At 37.9% G+C, this 20,344-nt stretch overlaps 1 protein-coding gene across 1 annotated transcript; it reads left to right on the forward strand.

The window, feature by feature from the left end:
* Nucleotides 1-1,714: 1,714 nt before the first annotated feature.
* On the forward strand, nucleotides 1,715-18,695 carry ppp2r2aa (protein phosphatase 2, regulatory subunit B, alpha a). The gene is made up of 10 exons (XM_052108283.1): nucleotides 1,715-1,954; nucleotides 2,413-2,484; nucleotides 6,684-6,781; nucleotides 7,312-7,477; nucleotides 9,507-9,619; nucleotides 9,758-9,935; nucleotides 10,250-10,414; nucleotides 13,530-13,699; nucleotides 14,166-14,257; nucleotides 16,734-18,695. The coding sequence occupies exons 1-10, from the start codon at nucleotides 1,948-1,950 to the stop codon at nucleotides 17,020-17,022; spliced, it is 1,350 nt and encodes a 449-aa protein (XP_051964243.1). The 5' UTR covers nucleotides 1,715-1,947; the 3' UTR covers nucleotides 17,023-18,695.
* The last annotated feature ends 1,649 nt before the right edge of the window (nucleotides 18,696-20,344 follow it).

Here is a 20,344-nt window from a genome sequence, read left to right on the forward strand (position 1 = left end):
GGCGTCTGTTTCTCAAACTAGAGACTCTGATGTACTTATTCTCTTGTTTAGTTGCATCTGGTCTTCCACATCTCTTTCTGTCCTTGTTAGAGCCAGTTGTCTTTGAAGACTGTAGTGTAAAGCTTTATATGTAAGCTCCAGTTTTTTGACAACTTCAAGCATTGTATATCCTTCATTCCTCAAAACAAGGTGTTGGAGTGATGCTGCTGTCTAGATTTGATCAAAAATAAAAACTTTCAAATAGCGATGGAGCTGTTTTTTTACATCAGTAATGCCCTGACTATTGTGATCAGTTGAATGCCACTTTGGTGAATTAAAGTACCAATTTCCTTCCAAAACAGCCAAATCTGTACTTTATTCCAAACTTTTGGCCACCAGTGTGTATATATATACACACTCACCTAGAACTTTATTAGGAACACCTGTACACCTACTTATTCATTTGATTATCTAATCAGCCAATCATGTGGCAGCAATGCACTGCATAAAATCATGCAAATATGGGTCAGGAGCTTCAGTTAATGTTCACATCAACCATCACAATAGGGAAAACTGGTGGCATGATTGTTGGTGCCAGACAGGCTGGTTTGACTGGTATAACTGCTGATCTCCTTGGAATTTCATCCACAACAGACACAACAGTTTACTCAGAATGGTGCCAAAAACAAAAAACATAACAGTCAGCGGCAGTTCTGTGGACAGAAACACATTGTTGATGAAAAAAGTCAACGGAGAATGGCTAGACAGGTTTGAGCTGACAGAAAGGCTACAGTAACTCAGATAACCACTCTGTACATTTGTAGTGTGCAGAATAGCATCTAAGAATGCAAACACATTGAACCTTGAGGCGAATGAGCTACGACAGCAGAAGACCATATTGGGAACTATTTTTAGGACCATACTGTTTCTAATAAAGTTCTAGGTGAGTGTATATTGATGTTCAAATGCACTTTGGATTGCATCATTTATATATATAAATGTTTTCCATTTGAAAGGACTAAATATTAAATGAAACAAATGACATTAAAATGCAAAGTAATCTCTTCAGTAATCAAAATACCTTTTGAATGTAACTGTATTCTAATTACCAATTATTTAAATTGTAACTGTAGTAGAATACAGTTCCTTATATTTTGTATTTTAAATAAGTAATCCTATTACATGTATTCCGTTACTCCCCAACCCTGTGTGTATATACGTATATTTGATGTCACTTCCTAGATAATAATTAAATAATTTAATTTCAAAAATATATTTTTTAGAAGTTAGTGGATGGCCCAGTATGCCAAAAATGACAACATTTGCTCATGCCGTAGAGGTGAAAATACATAAGATTCACGTCTTTGTTCACTTTTTACAACAGTTGCTGTATTGCGTAAAGAGAACTACATTTCCATATTTAAAAAATAATAATAAAAGTCATATTTTATCCAATATATAAAAACATTAAAATGTCATGGAATACCTTAGGAGGAACGACCCAGCTATGATATTTTAGCGGAAACTATGTTTTTTTTTTATTGAACAAAAGACATACATAAATCTTACACAAATCACACACAAAAAAAAACACTTAAAAAAAAAACAAAAAACTCAAGGTAGAGCAAGGCAATAAAATACATTTTTAAACGGAAACGATGGTTACCGTGCTAATTTTTTACTGCGCGATCAACAACACGTGGTCACTGTCGGGGTTCCTGCGTCGTGACGTCATCAGCTCACGCACGTCCACATCGTGTGTGCGTGGGAAATGTTTACTGTGCGGATCTAATAGAGAGACTAAACGCGCTTTTGTACTGAGGGAATTATGAAATCAAACCTCTTTTAACAAAAACGCTATTCTCTAATCAAAATATCTTTCTTCAATAATCGAGTAAGAACAATTGACGCTTTGGAAATCAAGATCGAAAATAAAGAGGCCCAGGATTGATCGAGGTCCCTCCCAGCATGGAAGGTACGTAAAACTTATTATTAGTGAACTCTTAATATTTCATTTAATACATGCATGAATGTAATGTTCAGCTATGCGTTGCACTGCAATTAAATTGAGCCTTTATTTCGAGACGCCTGATTAGGTCATTTTAAGTATGTTGTATATGAGGAGTGATTGGGTTTGTTACATTTGATTTGAATTGCACCTCTTGTTCATAGAAACAAAGCCCCACCTCTCAATGTTATTATTCATGTTCAGATAATCACATGTTTGATGCTGTTGTGGTCAGATGTTTGGCAGAGGCTACTGGACTAAACAGCTTTCCTCCAAATCCAGTCAATCTTAGAGGATATCTTTTTTTTTTTTTTTAATCAATTTTATCAAGATTTTAAAGACTTAAACTACGTAAACCTACAGAATATTTCTTTCAATGTGGTCTTCATGTTGGACATACAGTGTGAATGTGTCTTCGGTTTCAGGAGATGTAGACGGTCCGAGCAGCTGGTGTTTGTCCCAGGTCAAAGGGGCAGTGGATGATGATGTAGCTGAAGGTAAGACATTCCTGATGTTACCTGCAAGATTCCAGGGATACAAACAGGCTGATATTTTCTGTTGTGGAATTCTAAAGGCAACAAAACATGTTGACTACTTACATGATGTGATAATCGTAGTACCTATAATTACACATTTCTAAAATACCACAGTTCAGTTATAGTACCAAATAGTATAAAAACTTAAAAAGCTTTCAGAAATATTGTCATTTTGTTTAATTTCTTGATTTGAAGATTTCTTTGGTGGCTAATACCAAGTTACTACAGTTTTACTAATACAGTTTTTTTTGTAATTATCGATAATATTTGTTTAATAACTGAAATAGGCTTGTAGAAATTCTTAGTAGAAATTATAGACATTTTTGGGGGGAAACGTAGGTTTAGGAAAACTTGGTTGTGTTTGTTCTCTTTTGCCGTAAAGTTGGAAACATTCATGGAAATTTCTATGACGAATACAGTTTCTTCACTATAGTAAGTTATGCTAAATCGGACATATTTTATTGGTGAGAAATAGCTCTTTGCGAGTGCAATCCTGATCCAGTATTTTTAAATGACTACAAAGGTCATGGAAAATTCAAGGATGTTCATTGCTGAAAAGACGTGGGAACCCTGTTCTTAAAAGTGGCTTTGGTTTTACAATCCCAACTCCGAAAACATTTGGCCATCATTGAAAAATCCAATTCAATCTCATGAAAAGTCGTATGAATTTGTAAGAGGTGATTAATTCGTATGAAGTCATACGAGGTTGTTTCTATACATTTGTACGACTTGTTGACGTGCAAATCCCTAGATGTGTAAGGCGGAAGTGAAAGTTCAGTGTGTCAGATGTTGTGTACGTGTTTCTTAATTGTATATCCATACCCAAACCCTAGAATAGAGTCCCAAAGCATAATATGAAGCAGAAAGAATATGTAATGTATGATGGATTGTTGTGTTTTAGAAGGAGAATAGCGAGAGTCACCTGATTGGCTGTTGTAAAACATGTACAAAGTCGTACGACCAAACTCGTACAATTTTATTGATTTATGCAGCTCTTACGAATCCTTACGATTTCTCTGTGAGAGTACAGTCGCCACGGTGTTACCGATTTTACTCTGTACAAAGGGCAACACTGGTGTGACTTTTTATAATGGGGAAAAGAGGGAAACATTAAGAATGGAACTTCCAATATCAATAAAATAACCTTAAAGAATAGTTGCCTAAGAGTTTGCGACACATAATAAATGAATCTAAATAATGCATTGAAAGATGTCAGATGTTATTTACCAACGTATCAGATTACACGGCAGCAAAGTACGCGCACTGACAGATGATGTTTAATTGCAGCTAGTGAATATAATGTGCATGGTGAGTAACTGTAAGACGTCTTGGCTTCAGAATGACACAAGAAATGCTGTTAGACACACAGACACGCACTTGAAGAAACAGAAAAGCCGTCTATGCTCATGTCTGATGTGCTGTTTGTTTGGAGGCTCGCCGTCTCGTGGAGCACGCGTATGTAAAGTGTTCTCAATCTTTGTTTCAGTCTTCGGAAAACATTTTGCAAGGATAGTATCGTCTATGAGAATGCTGCAAATGACCTCAGACATCTCAGCTCAGGAAGTGCCCTGAGTTCAGTTCATTGTGAGCGCAACTCTGCTGGGCCACTTTATATTAGCCTCTATACATCTGTGATTAAATCATAAAATAATACAAAAACACGTTCAACGTGAACCATGAATTATTGCAACATGATTATTTCAATGATTATTATATCATTATAATTATTTTGTTTACATTTAAAATAGTTTTTAGATCTTAATTTGTATTAGTAATTTTCCACCTGTTGTCATGGATGGATTCTTGCGTGACGGTACGCAAATATGTCATATCGCAATATCGTGAACATATTTCAGCCCTAGCAGGGAACAAAACAAATGTATTCACTCACATTCAAAGTCATTACCCTACTGAAGCAGCTAAACTGGGTCCTGGGATGAAAGGGAATAGAACACCTGCATTAAACCCGCAATAATTGATGTATTTGCACCTGACTGGTGGCACATGATGGAGAGACTGCACAGATGAAGTAGGTTCGTTGGCAAAGAGATGTTGCCCTTCACAACTGTTGAAAAGCCATTTTCACAACTCACATTTTATTTGCACTTCATTTTTTCCAGTTCAAAGTTTGAAATCATGCTGCCTTGCGTTTTTGTGTAGGCTATTGCTTAACGAAAATGACACCATAGTACCTCTTAGCATTCAACCAGAGGTAATACCGGTGTTATTCGGTTTGAACATGAATACAGCACCAGTGTGAAAATGATGGTATCGTGGCAATGTGTGAGTGTGATGAAAATGCTAATAAAAACAGAAAGGACTGATTCATAAATTCGATTAAACCTGTGCTATATTGAAAGCCCTACAACAACACATTATTTGATGTTTTACGTTCTGAATTACATTTATATATATATATATATATATATATATATATATATATATATATATACACACACACACACACACTAATTTCAAATCGGACGATTGCAACATGCTCCAGCAAAGTTCAGACGGGCAAATTAGGACTATTAACAATCTAACGAGTTGAAATAACAACGTGATTTGAATCATGAGATGTTAAACAGGTGAGGTAATCACCTCCTAAAAAGCCTGATCCTTTAAGAGCAAGGATGGGTTGAGGCTCGCCAATTTGTCAACAGATGCGTCAGCAAATAATCCAGTGCTTTAAGAACAATGTTCCCCAAAGTCAAATGGAAAGGATTTGGGGCATTTTATCCTCTACAGTGCACAATATAGCCACTTCTGAATGCGTCTTCTGATCCCTCAGACGTCACCGTCTTAAAAACAATCATGAATCTGCTATGGATATCATCAACATGAGCTCAGGAATACTTCGGGTAAACCTTTGTCAAGCAAACTCCAAGACTTTTCTATGTAAAGCAGAAGCTGTACATCAACACTGTTCAAAAGCACTGGCGACTTCTGTGGGCTTGGTCTCATCTGAGATCGAAAGTAGAACAGTGGAATCGGGTTTTGTAGTTCGACGAATCCACATTTCAGGTTTTTTGGGCCAAAGAGAAAAAGGGCCATCCAAGCTGTAATTCAGTGTCTGTCATGGTATGCGGGTGTGTTAGTGCCCATGGCGTGGATAACTTGCACATCTGTGAGGGCACCATTAATGCAGAAATATCTATACAAATTTTAGAGCAACATACTGCCATCTAGATGCAGTGTTTTCCAGGGACGTCCCTGCATTTTCCAGCAGGACATTGGCAAACCACATAATGCCCGGATTGCAAGTGCATGGCTGTGTAAGTAGATGGCGTGTGCTAGATTGGCCTGCAATTGTGAATGTGTGGCACATTATTGAATGTGAAGTACACAATACGGCAACGAAAACCCCATATAATTGTGCAGCTGAAGACCTGCGTAATGGATGAAATCTAAACAAACTTGTGTCTTCAGTGTCCAAACGCTTAAGTGTTATTAGAAGAAATGGTGATGTAACATAGTGGTAAACGCTCAACTGTCTCAACATTTTGGAGCGGGTTGCAATCATCTGGTGTGTAATGAGCGTTTTAATAATAATAATTAAATTCACAAGGTAAAACATCAAATAATGTGCTGTAGTAGTGGATTTGAAATAACACAAATGTAATGCAAGGGTGAATATAATTTACAAATCAGTCCTTTTTGTTTTTATTAGCATTTTCCATACTGTCCCCTTTAATATAATATAATGTAATACTTTTGATGTATTATATTATATTATGAATTAGTGAGAGGTCCTGTTTAACTTTATCTGCATTAGGGGACTGTAGACGGATCAAAACAACATATGTTTCTCAAAGTGTAGTCATATGAGGGTTTATTGTGCATGTGTTGTAAACAAACGGCCTGTTCTTCAGAGCTGAGTCAGAACATGGCACTGCCCAGCACCACCCTGCTGCACACCACAGTAATACGAGAGAGAGCGAGAGAGAAATTGTTATTCTTAGGGAGAGAAGGGTTGGGGGTTGTTGGATTGTACTGTGCCTGCAGATGCCAGAGATGCCTTTTAATGCCAGGCTCTGCATATGCCCACACACACAAATACAAACAGTCACTTATGTTCTTGAGAATACTCAGTGAAATAGTATGGTTATATAGTTGCTTTTTTCAATTATTCAATCAGTATTGTGTGTGTGTGTTGTTAGCTGACATCATCTCTGCGGTGGAGTTTAATCATTCCGGGGAGTTGTTGGCCACAGGAGACAGGGGTGGAAGAATAGTGATCTTCCAACAGGAACAAGAGGTAAGACGGATTACTGAAGGATCACTGTAAATGTAAAGGAATAGTTCACCAAATGTTAGATTTTAGTCTGTACTCATCCTTGTTCCAAACGTGTTTTGAAGATGTTTTAAAGATTGTAAACACTGCTCTTTTCCATAAAATGAAAGTGAATGGGGACTCGGGCTGTCAAGCTCCAAAAATGTATTAAAAAAGCTCCATTAAAGTAATCCATTCAACTACGTCTATATTCCAAGTCATCTGAATCCATATGATAGCTTTATGTGAGGAATAGACCGAAACCATTTGAGTTCTTAAAAGTCTGCTTTTATGTTTCTCTTATGGTTTTCGTCCATGACAGTTGTCAGACACTCTGTGCTTTCATTGCATATAGAAGAGCTGAATTAACACAGTTAATGGTTTTGGAGTAATGTGGAGTGTAAATAATGACAAAATGTTTATTATTGAGCGGACTATTCGGTCAATGATGCCAATTGCCGGCACCATTGAAGACATGCTGCTGAATAACGAGTAACATCTGTGTTTTTTGTCAGAGTAAGAGTCTTGCGCAGTGCCGTGCGGATTATAACGTCTACAGCACGTTCCAAAGTCATGAGCCTGAGTTCGACTATCTGAAGAGTCTGGAAATCGAGGAGAAGATCAACAAGATCCGCTGGCTTCCTCAGAAAAATGCTGCACACTTCCTGTTGTCAACAAACGGTTAGTTACAAATGATGTGTTTGTTTTAGGGATGCACCTATGTATCGGCCGCCGATATTGAATGACCCATTAAAACCCGTCTGCAAATCGATTTAAATATGAAAATGTAGATATGAAAATCCTATGGTTTATTTACAGTGTAATTATCATCACTCATCAAAACTCTGAATGCAAATGCACTATCCAGAAATAATGATAGCTACAGAATGTAGAAGGGTATTGGCATTACTAAGAACATGTCATATTAAATTTATCATCGTTCTTGTTTTCACATTGACGAAAGAAAACTACGTTACAGATGTGACCGTTGTGAAAGCAGCAATTACCACCTATACATGATGGGATAAAACCATTGCAAATGCTTTGAAACCAGCAAACTTTGACTTCTGAGACATTGGTATAGGTATTCATTAAGGCTACACTATTGATTGAGTTCAGATTGAAACCGAAATGTGGTCTTAAGCGATTAAGCTTGAAAGGCTGCATTCACGCTTCAGGCCACATTCACACTAGTATGCTTTCGTTTGAAAACGCATCTTTTTCTCTACGTGTTGTCCTTCCGTCCACACTGAAACAGCGTATTTGTCAGCGAAAACAGCTTTTTGAAAACGCTCTTCCAAGTGAATACATTTGAATACGCCATCTTCGCGTCGTAAAAACTGTGGTCTGGGAAAACTATGATTTCTGAAAACAATTTGTGGTCATGTGATTCATTTAATCAAAGCAATCAAGATGTTTGCGCCCTGTGTAATAGCAGTGCTGTTGTGCCTGATATTCACTTTGATAGCATTGTTAAAGATAAATGTTACTTTTGTACATTCACATTGCATTCCTTCAAAGGCAACGGGAATTCTAATCGGAATTGGCAACGGGAATTCTAATCGGAATTGGTGTCCGGCGACAGAACACGAGAACAATTGTGTTTCAGACTGTACATGCAACGTTGATTTGCATGCGCCGTGAGGGGATTTAAGCGCATTCACACGCTTTCAGTGTGGACGAGCAACTTTTGAATAACGCTTGAAAGCGGCCGAGAGCGTTGAAACTGAAACACTTTTTTCAAATGTATCCGGATTAATGTAGACAAAGCCGTATTGAGCAAAACTCAATGAAGCCCTTTCAGTTTCTGTGTGTATTTGACTAGTTTTCCACCCCCAGATAAGCATTTTGCGATATCGCCTATTGATAAAAAAAAACGCAACGGCTTTGTTTTAATTATAAAAATAAAAAGCCTGCATGTGCAGCGTGCTAATATCACACTAGGACTGTGATAGAGACCGGAGCGGTCACAAGGAGAGATCACACCAGGAGAAGGAATGGCGTTCCAAAATATGTTTAATCAATCAGAGGTGCAAAATGTGCATGTTTAAAAGCGAACATAAAACCAAGGTCGCATGCCTGTTTTTGATACTAAGAGCGCATTACCAACTCACCACCCTAAACAATGGAGGCCGGAGTATATTGCACTCAAGCAGCGTGAGCAACCTTGTCCATGTGCTCCAAACACTCATCGTCCATCTTTTTTCATTGTTCCTCTCCACTAGTGGCAGCTGGTTTAAATACAAAATGTTCCCACCTTTGCTAATGGCAACAAACCATTAATTTATATCAAACTAACCCTCAATTCCATTCTTAAATAGAATACAGTGGAATATATACATAAGAACAAGAGATAAATGAGAGTTAAAACGCCAATGAATAGGACGGATACAAATATTTGGACAATAAATCCCAATAAATATTGCAAAATGGAGTGTCCTTGGAACACAGTAAAATTCCATGATGGGAGACTGATCCACAGGCTCACCATCACAATGACATATTGTGATTTGAATTTTGATTAATTGTGAATTCATACATTATGCATAAGGCTTTATCCGATATACATGTCAAATTCCGTGAAGTACTGTAGTTGATTCGATTTTCACGACTGGTTGCCGCAAATCATAGAGCCCTATTTATGTTTTCTGCTGTGAAATGTGCAAACAATGTTTTTTACTAAAACACATCACCATTGCCTTGTATGTAGACAAAACCATCAAGCTATGGAAAATCAGTGAGCGAGACAAGAGACCCGAGGGGTATAACCTGAAAGAGGAAGATGGGCGCTTCAGGCATCCTTCATCACTGACAACACTACGGGTTTGTTCCGACACGAACATGCTCTTGTTTACTTTGACTGATGGCACATAAAATAGGACTCTTATCAATAATAACATCACTGCTCTCTCTCTGTATCATTAATCTCCATGTAACCGTAGCCCGAATGATTCCTCACAGGTTCCAGTATTCCAGCCGATGGATTTGATGGTGGAGGCGAGCCCAAGACGCGTTTACGCCAATGCTCACACGTACCACATCAACTCCATCTCAGTAAACAGTGACAACGAGACTTATCTATCTGCTGATGACCTCCGGATCAACCTGTGGCACCTGGACTTCACCGACCGAAGCTTCAGTATCCTGTTTTTTCGTGTATGTGTTGACACACATATAGCGACGCTAACAACAGGACATTAGATCTGTGTCGTTTCCAGCGAGGTCTTTAAACGACATGAAATAGGATTGACCCACATTTAAGTTCCATAATGTGATGTGTTTATGGGAAACTGGATATTCACCGGTGAATAAAGGAGGGCGGGTTTGTGTCCATCTGGATTTGATTAGATGATGTGAAGTGGGCTGTGATGCTATTGGGCAATATTGTTTTGAATTGCTTTAATATTTCATGTTTTATCTGAAGTTTAGCTCTTAACCACTGACCGCTCTCAGACATTGTTGATATCAAGCCGGCTAACATGGAGGAGTTGACAGAGGTGATCACGGCATCAGAGTTTCATCCGCTCCAGTGCAACACGTTTGTGTACGGCAGCAGCAAGGGTTCAGTGCGACTGTGTGATATGAGAGCGTCGGCTCTGTGTGACCAGCATTCAAAATGTTAGTGACATCCTTTCACATACACAGTAAAATCTTCCCATATTTCACAGCCTTTTAGGCCACATCCACATTAGTGATGAACCAATATATCATCCAGGCCGATTAATTGGCATACAGTATATTTGGCCATTTTGCAAATAAATAGATAGAATAGAAGTTTTTAAATCAACTTTAAGTGATATTGTAAATATTTTATGGATGTAGACAGTTAACCGGCATTAAGAATTTGCTCGATTAATAACAACGGTTAAAAATGAACCGAGAGAGCGGTTAACTCAGGAAATAACAGAGACCTAATTTGATGGGGTTTTCATATAGGGCATGTTATGTACACAAGAGAGAGCTGTTAACTTTCTGCTGTTGGCTGACAGAAGTGGAACCCAATTTGGGCTTCTGCATTTGTAGACCATTCGCCTCAAGGGTTGGCATGTTGTGCATTCTGAGATGCTATTCTGCTCAATACTATTGTACAGAGTGGTTATCTGAGTTACCGTAGACTTTCTGTCAGTTCGAACCAGTCTGGCCATTCTCCGTTGACCTCAAGGCGTTTTCTTCTACAGAACTGCCGCAATATGGATGTTTTTTGTTTTTCACACCATTCTCTATACACGCTAGAGACTTGTGTGTGAAAATCCCAGAAAATCAGCAGTTACAGAAATACTCAAACCAGCCCACCTGGTACCAACAGTCATGCCATGGTGCAAATCACTCAGATCACATTTTCCCAATTTTGATGGATGGATTTGAACATGAACCGAAGCTCCTGACCCATATCTGCATAATTTTATGCACTGCTGCCACATGATTGGCTGATTATAAAATCATATGAATAAGTAAAGTAGGTGTAAAAAATTTAGTCTGCATATATATATTTATATATGTGTGTGTTTTTATATATATAAATGTATTAGGACTGTCGATTTAACACGTTAATTCGGTGCGATTCATTTTACAAAAAATAACGCGTTCCAAAAATTTACGAAATTAATCGCAATGCCCCCGGACTGTAATAAGGAGGATTCCTGAGTAATGCAAGCTTGTAGTACCACCTGTTTACTCCAGAGGGCAGTATGTCAAATTTCAGCTGTGTGAGCAATGCGCAGTTTATACAGCGAAGAAAACAACCCACAACACATACATGCATTACGTTCTTGCATTCAAAACACTTGAAGGAGCGCAAATGCGAACAAAGGGATCAAGATGCGTTTAAAGATTGAGTATTAAACTAGATTTAACTTGACACAGTGACCTAAAAGTTTTATTTTTATGACGCAACGCACCCGAGACGCTACACAAGCATGTCTGATGCAGTTGTACATTGACGGGTCCTTAAACAAGCCCTCATAATAAATCTCCAACTGATTGACAAATTCACTTGTGTAATGATTACTGTGAACTGTGTGACAATGATCTTATGATCAATAATATGGTAGTAAACAATACATTGTATTTTAAAGCCGCTTTTTGTATCTTGTTAATGATGAACTCTTCTGCTACAAGAATGTAAAGCATTTTAATTATCTGAATATTTTTTAGTTATATATATATATACACTCACCTAAAGGATTATTAGGAACACCATACTAATACTGTGTTTGACCCCCTTTCGGCTTCAGAACTGCCATAATTCTACGTGGCATTGATTCAACAAGGTGCTGAAAGCATTCTTTAAAAATGTTGGCCCATATTGATAGGATAGCATCTTGCAGTTGATGGAGATTTGTGGGATGCACATCCAGGGCACGAAGCTCCCGTTCCACCACATCCCAAAGATGCTCTATTGGGTTGAGATCTGGTGACTGTGGGGGCCATTTTAGTACAGTGAACTCATTGTCATGTTCAAGAAACCAATTTGAAATGATTCGAGCTTTGTGACATGGTGCATTATCCTGCTGGAAGTAGCCATCAGAGGATGGGTACATGGTGGCCATAAAGGGATGGACATGGTCAGAAACAATGCTCAGGTAGGCCGTGGCATTTAAACGATGCCCAATTGGCACTAAGGGGCCTAAAGTGTGCCAAGAAAACATCCCCCACACCATTACACCACCACCACCAGCCTGCACAGTGGTAACAAGGCATGATGGATCCATGTTCTCATTCTGTTTACGCCAAATTCTGACTCTACCATCTGAATGTCTCAACAGAAATCGAGACTCATCAGACCAGGCAACATTTTTCCAGTCTTCAACTGTCCAATTTTGGTGAGCTCTTGCAAATTGTAGCCTCTTTTTCCTATTTGTAGTGGTGATGAGTGGTACCCGGTGGGGTCTTCTGCTGTTGTAGCCCATCCGCCTCAAGGTTGTGCGTGTTGTGGCTTCACAAATGCTTTGCTGCATACCTCGGTTGTAACGAGTGGTTATTTCAGGCAAAGTTGCTCTTCTATCAGCTTGAATCAGTCGGCCCATTCTCCTCTGACCGCTAGCATCAACAAGGCATTTTCGCCCACAGGACTGCCGCATACTGGATGTTTTTCCCTTTTCACACCATTCTTTGTAAACCCTAGAAATGGTTGTGCGTGAAAATCCCAGTAACTGAGCAGATTGTGAAATACTCAGACCGGCCCGTCTGGCACCAACAACCATGCCACGCTCAAAATTGCTTAAATCCCCTTTCTTTCCCATTCTGACATTCAGTTTGGAGTTCAGGAGATTGTCTTGACCAGGACCACACCCCTAAATGCATTGAAGCAACTGCCATGTGATTGGTTGATTAGATAATTGCATTAATGAGAAATTGAACAGGTGTTCCTAATAATCCTTTAGGTGAGTGTATATATTATTAGTTTTTAAATATTTCAAGATAAGTATGTATAATTATTTCATTATATATTGAATTATTGTTATATGAGGGGTTTTCTTAGCAAATATTTGTATATGCGATTAATCGCGGTTAATTAATTGGGACACCATGTAATTAATTCTATTAAAAAATTGAATCGATTGACAGCCCTAAAAAATATATATATATATAAAAAAAAAAGACTCCAATTAATTGGTTATCTGCTTTTTCCACCACCTTGTTTATCGTTATCGGCAAAACCACTATCGGTTCGACTTCAAGGCTTTTTCGGTGTGCTTGTAACTATTTTATCACTATGTTCTTCCACGTCTAGCGTTCGAGGAGCCTGAAGACCCCAGCACACGCTCTTTCTTCTCTGAAATCATCTCCTCCATCTCAGACGTGAAGTTCAGTCACAGCGGACGATACATGATGACCAGAGATTACCTGACCCTCAAGATCTGGGACCTTCACATGGAGAGTCAACCGGTGGAAACTTACGAGGTATGACGATATTGCGGCTTGGTCTACTCTGACCACCAGATGGCGACAGGAATCCATTGCTGGTATTTAATGGTGAAATTTCATGGATACAATTTTTTCAGTCACTGTGGATTTATAAAGGTTAAGATAAAGCTCAGAATGTTAAAGACAACAAGAAACAGCATATGCATATGGGGTTTCATGCTTTGGAATTTGAATGAAACATGAAAAGTTGTCTGTAATATAAAAAAGGCACTTTTTTTACTTCCTTATTGTGAGTAGAAGGATGTTTAGAAGGACGTTTATTGGCCTAATTGTTTGATATTACTGTAATGTGGATCTAATTGCCCATTTTAAATACTTTATTCATTCTGTAAACATCCATTCATTGAAATATTCATGAGTAGCTTTCCCTGCTGCTGTCTTTTAAATGTAAACTATGAATATCGTACAAATGTGACATTAATGTTTCTTCGTCTCTCATCAGGTTCATGGTTATCTCAAAAGTAAGCTGTGCTCTCTCTATGAGAACGACTGTATCTTTGATAAGTTCGAGTGCTGCTGGAGGAGTGATGACAGGTGAGATGATGTTTTGAAGTTAGACTCATGTACCGTAATGTTCAGTGTGAGCCGTCACTATGAAGTGTTACCCCGCATATCCCATTCAGCTATGAGCTCCTGTATATTTTGATAATGATAAAAGCAAATCCAAAGCAAACCCCAAACAGACATGAACTGTGTATAGAGAGGATCTATTGAGGATTGATGCTTTTATCTGTCACTAACAGAGTGCTGACTTATACAGACACACACACACACACACTGCAATTGGTTGGATGTTACATTCATACACTTTGTTGTGTTTATTTGGAGTCTTGCAGCATCCTTGCATCTACAACCATCCCTTCCCCTATTACTAACCTTAAACACAAATATTAAAAACTGAATTAAAAAAAATTAAGAGGAGAAAACTCTAGTGGTTTGCTAAGCTAATAGGCTAACCGGTTATCTTGTGAGCTAAATCGAGAAAACAAAACAGATAAATGTTTAATTTCAGCATTTATATCTTCGGTTTAATAATATGATATGTGACAAATAATTTAAAAGTTATTTTATGTTATATTTACACAGTTAAGACAACATAATTCATACAGTGATTGAATAGGATATTAATTGTCCTTTTAACCAATAGAATTGCTTTATGATCCAATGGGGCATTACTTGGAGCATCCTTATAGTGCGTTCACATGCAACACGAAGCAAGCGTTTCGCACGGCGCGATTACATACAAAGTCAATTCTAAGGTGCGAATTTGCAGCGTGAACGGCACGACTGGAACACGCGAAATCGCTTCATTGGCTTAATTCGTGTAAAAATCCGCATGACACGTTGTCGCGAAAGCCTATCAGTATTGAGATGGTCCGGATGTCACTGACGTAATGACATAATAGCAGAAGAAATCTGGAAAAATGGATGAAAAAATTGTTGTAGCGGTGTGTGGGCACCCGGAGTTGTATGACACAACGTCATACATGTACAGAGATCGGACGAAAAAAGATATTGCTTGAAGGAAATTGAGCGAGGAAGTTGGACTACCTGGTAAATTCTGAAAATATGCGCATCTACTTGATACCAGCTATTGGTTGAACTTTACTATGAACCAAGTGGTAGAAGCCCCTCATCCTGTCCTTTTCCAGAAGAGAAGGGGGAATACTCGCGGGTTCACGTTACCTACTTCGCATGAACGTGAGTTTAAACACATTTATAATGCAGCGGTCAAACTCGCGCGAGCAATGCGAGGCAAAAATGTCCTTTGCCTTGTATGTGAATCACCATAACACCTACAACTATCCCTATTTCTAAACTTAACCACAAAGATTAAAAACGGCAAAGTTTATAAAATTATTGAATATACCGCAACTTAAAAGTTCTATCGAATACAATATCACATTATCACTAGGTGGCGACAGTGAGGAGAAATATGTTAAAAATTAAGATGAGAAGCTAGTGATTTTCCTGATTTCTTGTTGTTTATTTTTTAGTTTTTTTTTTTTAACCAAAAAGTTATCCAACACCTATATAACCCATGTGAAAAACTAACTGCCCCCTTAAACTTAATAGTTGGTTGTGCCACCTAGCAACCACCTAGCCAGACCTTAGCAACCAACCAGAACAACCTAGCAACAGCATATTAATCGTCAAATGTAAAAAAAATTCTGGATTATCATAAAATGTGCAACAACAAAAAAATCCATAGATTTCTGTTGAAGGTGGAAACTGAGTCATATACACCTAGCAACCTCCCAACCCACCTTAGCAACCACCAAGAACAACCTAGCAACAGCATATCAATACTTAAATGTACGATTTTTGATGTATCGCCATAAAATGGGAAATAACCCCAAAAAAATCAATAACTTTCATTGGAGGAACCAGAGTCATATCAACCTAGCAACCATCTAGCATCGTCGTGACAACCGACAAGAACAACCTAGCAACCGCATATCAATCGGCATATGTAAAGATTGTGCCACCTTTTAGCAGCAACAACTGCAACCAAACGCTTCCTATAATTGAAGATCAGTCTTTAATAAACCTGTGGTGGCATTTTGGCCCATTTTTCTTTGCAGAACTGCTTTAGTTCAGCCACATTGGAGGGTTTTCTAGATTTGATCAAAATGACTTTTTTCAAATAGTGAAATTGCATCAGTAATGTCCTGACTATACTTTGTGATCCGTTGAATGCCACTTTGGTGAATTAAAGTACCAATTTCCTTCCGAAACAGTAAAATCTGTACATTATTCTACATGTATATATACACATACACACAGAAAGAGAGAGAGAGACTGATGGATAAATAGAGTATCACTCTTCCTTTGTTTATTTGCTGAAAAACAGCGTGGCAAACATGCTTCGATTTAAAATGAAGTAAAACAAAATGTTACAATGGCTATTTGGTTTCAATGATATTCCAGCTATACCATTACCTTAAACTGTTGTCCATTTTCATATAAAAGTCAAAAATCAAAAAACATAATTCATCTCCTCTTTCAGTGAGGTCATGACCGGCTCCTATAACAACTTCTTCCGGATGTTTGATCGTGAAGGCCAGCGCGATGTGACCCTGGAAGCCTCGTGGGAGAACGGCTTGCCTGGCTGCCCGCTCAAGACCTGGCGGGTGAGTGCGGGCAGCAGGCGCAAGAGAAACGAGATCGGCGTGGACTGCCTCGACTTCAGCCGAAAGATCCTATACACATCCTGGCATCCTCAGGATAACATCGTTGCCTTGGCGACAGTCAATAACCTTTACATATTCCAGGAGAAACTGAATCAGGACTTTTAAATTGGTTCATCCCTGTTCCTGGCTCTAGGAGTTTGGCGGGATCAGTTCTAACCTAGTATCCATGCACAACTTTTCTCCTGCAACTCATAGTCTTACTATTAACTACTGTAGTACGAGAGAACCTTTGGATTATTATATTATGTTAATTGAAACACTGTTGGCCGAAGGGATTTTTATTTTGTTTGTTTGTTTTTGTTTTTCATATTTCTGTATTTGGTCTTTATTTTGCACGTCATTGACCTGTCAGTTTTAGCTTTAAAGTGATAGTTCAGCCCCTCCTCAAACAAATGATAATTTGGTCATTATTTACTCACCCTCATGGCAAATTCCAAATTCTGTATGCTGTTTTTTTCCATCTGATTAAAGTGAATAAGTCCTCCAAATAAAAACAAAAGCACCATTAAGTAGTCCAAACGACTCCTGCACTATTTTCCAAGTCTTCCGAAGCCATACGATAGCTTATGTGAGGAACGGACTGAAATTGATGTTGTTATTCACTGAAAATCTTTCCCTCTGCTGTAGATAAAAATATCAAATCTGTTTAATCACAAGACTTATCAGTGCACATTATTTGTAATCTTTTTGTTTTATTTTCAGTGAATAACAACTTAAATTTTATGTTGCTCACAAACTGCTGTCGTGTGGCTTTAAATGACATGGAATATAACACACAAGTCACATGGACTACATTTATGTTGCTTTTTTTGATAAGTTTTGGAGCTTGACAGTCCCAGTCCTCATTCACTTTAATAAAATGGAAAAGAGTGGCCGGTACGTTCTTCAACATTTCTCCTTTTGTGTTCCATGGAAAAAGTCATATTGGTTTGGAACAACACGAGGTTGAGTAAATGATGACTATTTAAATTTTTTGGGTGAACTATTCTTTTTAACAGGAACACGTTCAAGTTATTTTCAAAATCTCAAACTCTCAACCAAACTGACCTACGCAACCCTAGAATCCTGTTTAATAAGTTTGCATAATCATGATTAACACTGAATCAATTTCTTAAGGTGAAACTCATGCGCTGGTCTCCCCCCAAAATAACCTTCTCTTTTCCCACTTAAAGTACATTCTCCTTCTCAGAACTCAGGCCTGGGCAACAGGATTTTTCCCGCACCCAAAAGTCTAATGCCTGATATTCGTACACAAGTGCAATTGACTTGAAGCAGGGTTCCCAAATAGCAACAGTGCATTATTTCTGATAAAGTCCCTAGTGGATACAACTAATTGTGGCATTAATTTTATGCAATATCGTTGTGGAAACGAGACTTTTGATCTGTCTCTTTTTATTGTTTTATATGGAGACACAAATGTTTTAAGTCTTAAGTAAATGTTGGTGCTGATGTGCATGTTTATAATGTCTTATGGTTTTGGCATCTAGTGTATCTTTTTATTTGCAGCTTTTTAATACAGGATGGTTCTTATGAGGTAAAGTGAATGCTCTAGATATTTTTATATGAATTTTCAAAAATCGAGAAATTATCTCCTTGACAGTGTTCATTGTATTTAATGCAGTCATGTGACTGTCCAAGAGCTGTTGAGTGGTGCAGAATGATACTGTAGCGCGTTTACATGATCTGGCCTGCTGTATATGAACAAACCCTGATATATGTTCCCTTTTATCCTAATAGTTGTAAAACCCAAATGTAAAATAAAACTTAAATTTTAAGTCTAATAACCAATTTTGTTATTTTTGCTTCTGGATGATGTTTAAGGAAAACACATTAAAGTGCAATTTAATTGTCATTATTGTTAAAATATCATCATAAGGCAGATTAGAGAACATTACACAGCATATCTCCTAAAAGACATCATTTTGGTGGATGACAACAGTGATGATGGTGAGCAATAAATTAAGAGAAGAGAACTGTTGCTTTGATGTACAAAAATGATGTTTCAAAAATGTACAAAATCATATTTAATTGTTATTTAGTGGTTAACTAATGAAAAGCAAGCAGAGGTGTGCTATCACTTATAAGCGATCAGCCATATTATTTTTGCTAAGTGACCATAAAATGGATAGACCAGAGTATCATAAATACCTAATGTTTTTTTGTTTTTTTACTTGGACCAGTAAGCAACCACCTAGCTATGCACATCAACCATCAAGAACAACCTAGCAACAGCATAGCAACTACCAAATGTGCGAGTTTCGCTGGCTGACAATAAAATGGGCAACAACAAAAAAAAAGTCCATAGATTTAAGTTGGAGGAACCCGAGTCATATCCACCAAGCAACACCTTAACAACCTAGCAAGAGCATAGCAACTGTCAAATGTGCACTGATGGTGATCTACTTTGACTTGGACCAATAAGCAACCATCCAAAACAACCTAGCAACAGAATTTCAATTGCCAAATGAACAATTTTTGCAACAAAAAAATCCATAGATTTATGTTGAAGGTGGAACCTGAGTCATATATGCCTAGCAACCACCAAAGAACAACCTATCAACGGCATATCATTAGTCAAATGTTCTATTTTTACCTATATGACTATAAAATGGGCAAAAAATATAAATTTACGCTGAAGGAGGAACCTGAGTCATATCCATCTAGCAACGCCACAGCAACCAACATGAACAACCTAGCAACAGCATATCAATCGTCAAAAGTCACATTTTTGCTGGCTTACCATAAAACATGCAGCAAAATTCTGGATTATCATAAAATGTGCAACAACAAAAAAATCCATAGATTTCTGTTGAAGGTGGAAACTGAGTCATATACACCTAGCAACCTCCCAACCCACCTTAGCAACCACCAAGAACAACCTAGCAACAGCATATCAATACTTAAATGTACGATTTTTGATGTATCACCATAAAATGGGAAATAACCAAAAAAAAATCTTTAACTTTCGTTGGAGGAACCAGAGTCATATCAACCTAGCAACCATCTAGCATCGTCGTAGCAACCAACAAGAACAACCTAGCAACCGCATATCAATCGGCATATGTAAAGATTTTGCTGGCTGACCATAAGATATAAATAAAATGTGCAACAACAAAGAAATACATAGATTTATGTTGATGGTGGAACCTGAGTCTTATAGACGTAGCAAACAACCAGCCCACCTTAGCAACCACCAAGAACAATCTAGCAACAGTATATCAATATCCAAATGTACAATTTTCACTGTATGACTAAAAAAAATTATCCATAACTGTACATTGAAGGAGGAACCTGGGTCATATAGCAACAACCAAAACCAATCTAGTAACAGCATATCAATTGTCAAATGTAACATTTTTGCTGGCTGACCATAAAATTGGTCAAATAAAATCCAAAGACTTGTGTTGGAAGAACTGATCCACCTCGC

This window comes from Xyrauchen texanus, chromosome 37 (assembly GCF_025860055.1).
Source record: "Xyrauchen texanus isolate HMW12.3.18 chromosome 37, RBS_HiC_50CHRs, whole genome shotgun sequence".
NCBI lineage: Eukaryota > Metazoa > Chordata > Actinopteri > Cypriniformes > Catostomidae > Xyrauchen > Xyrauchen texanus.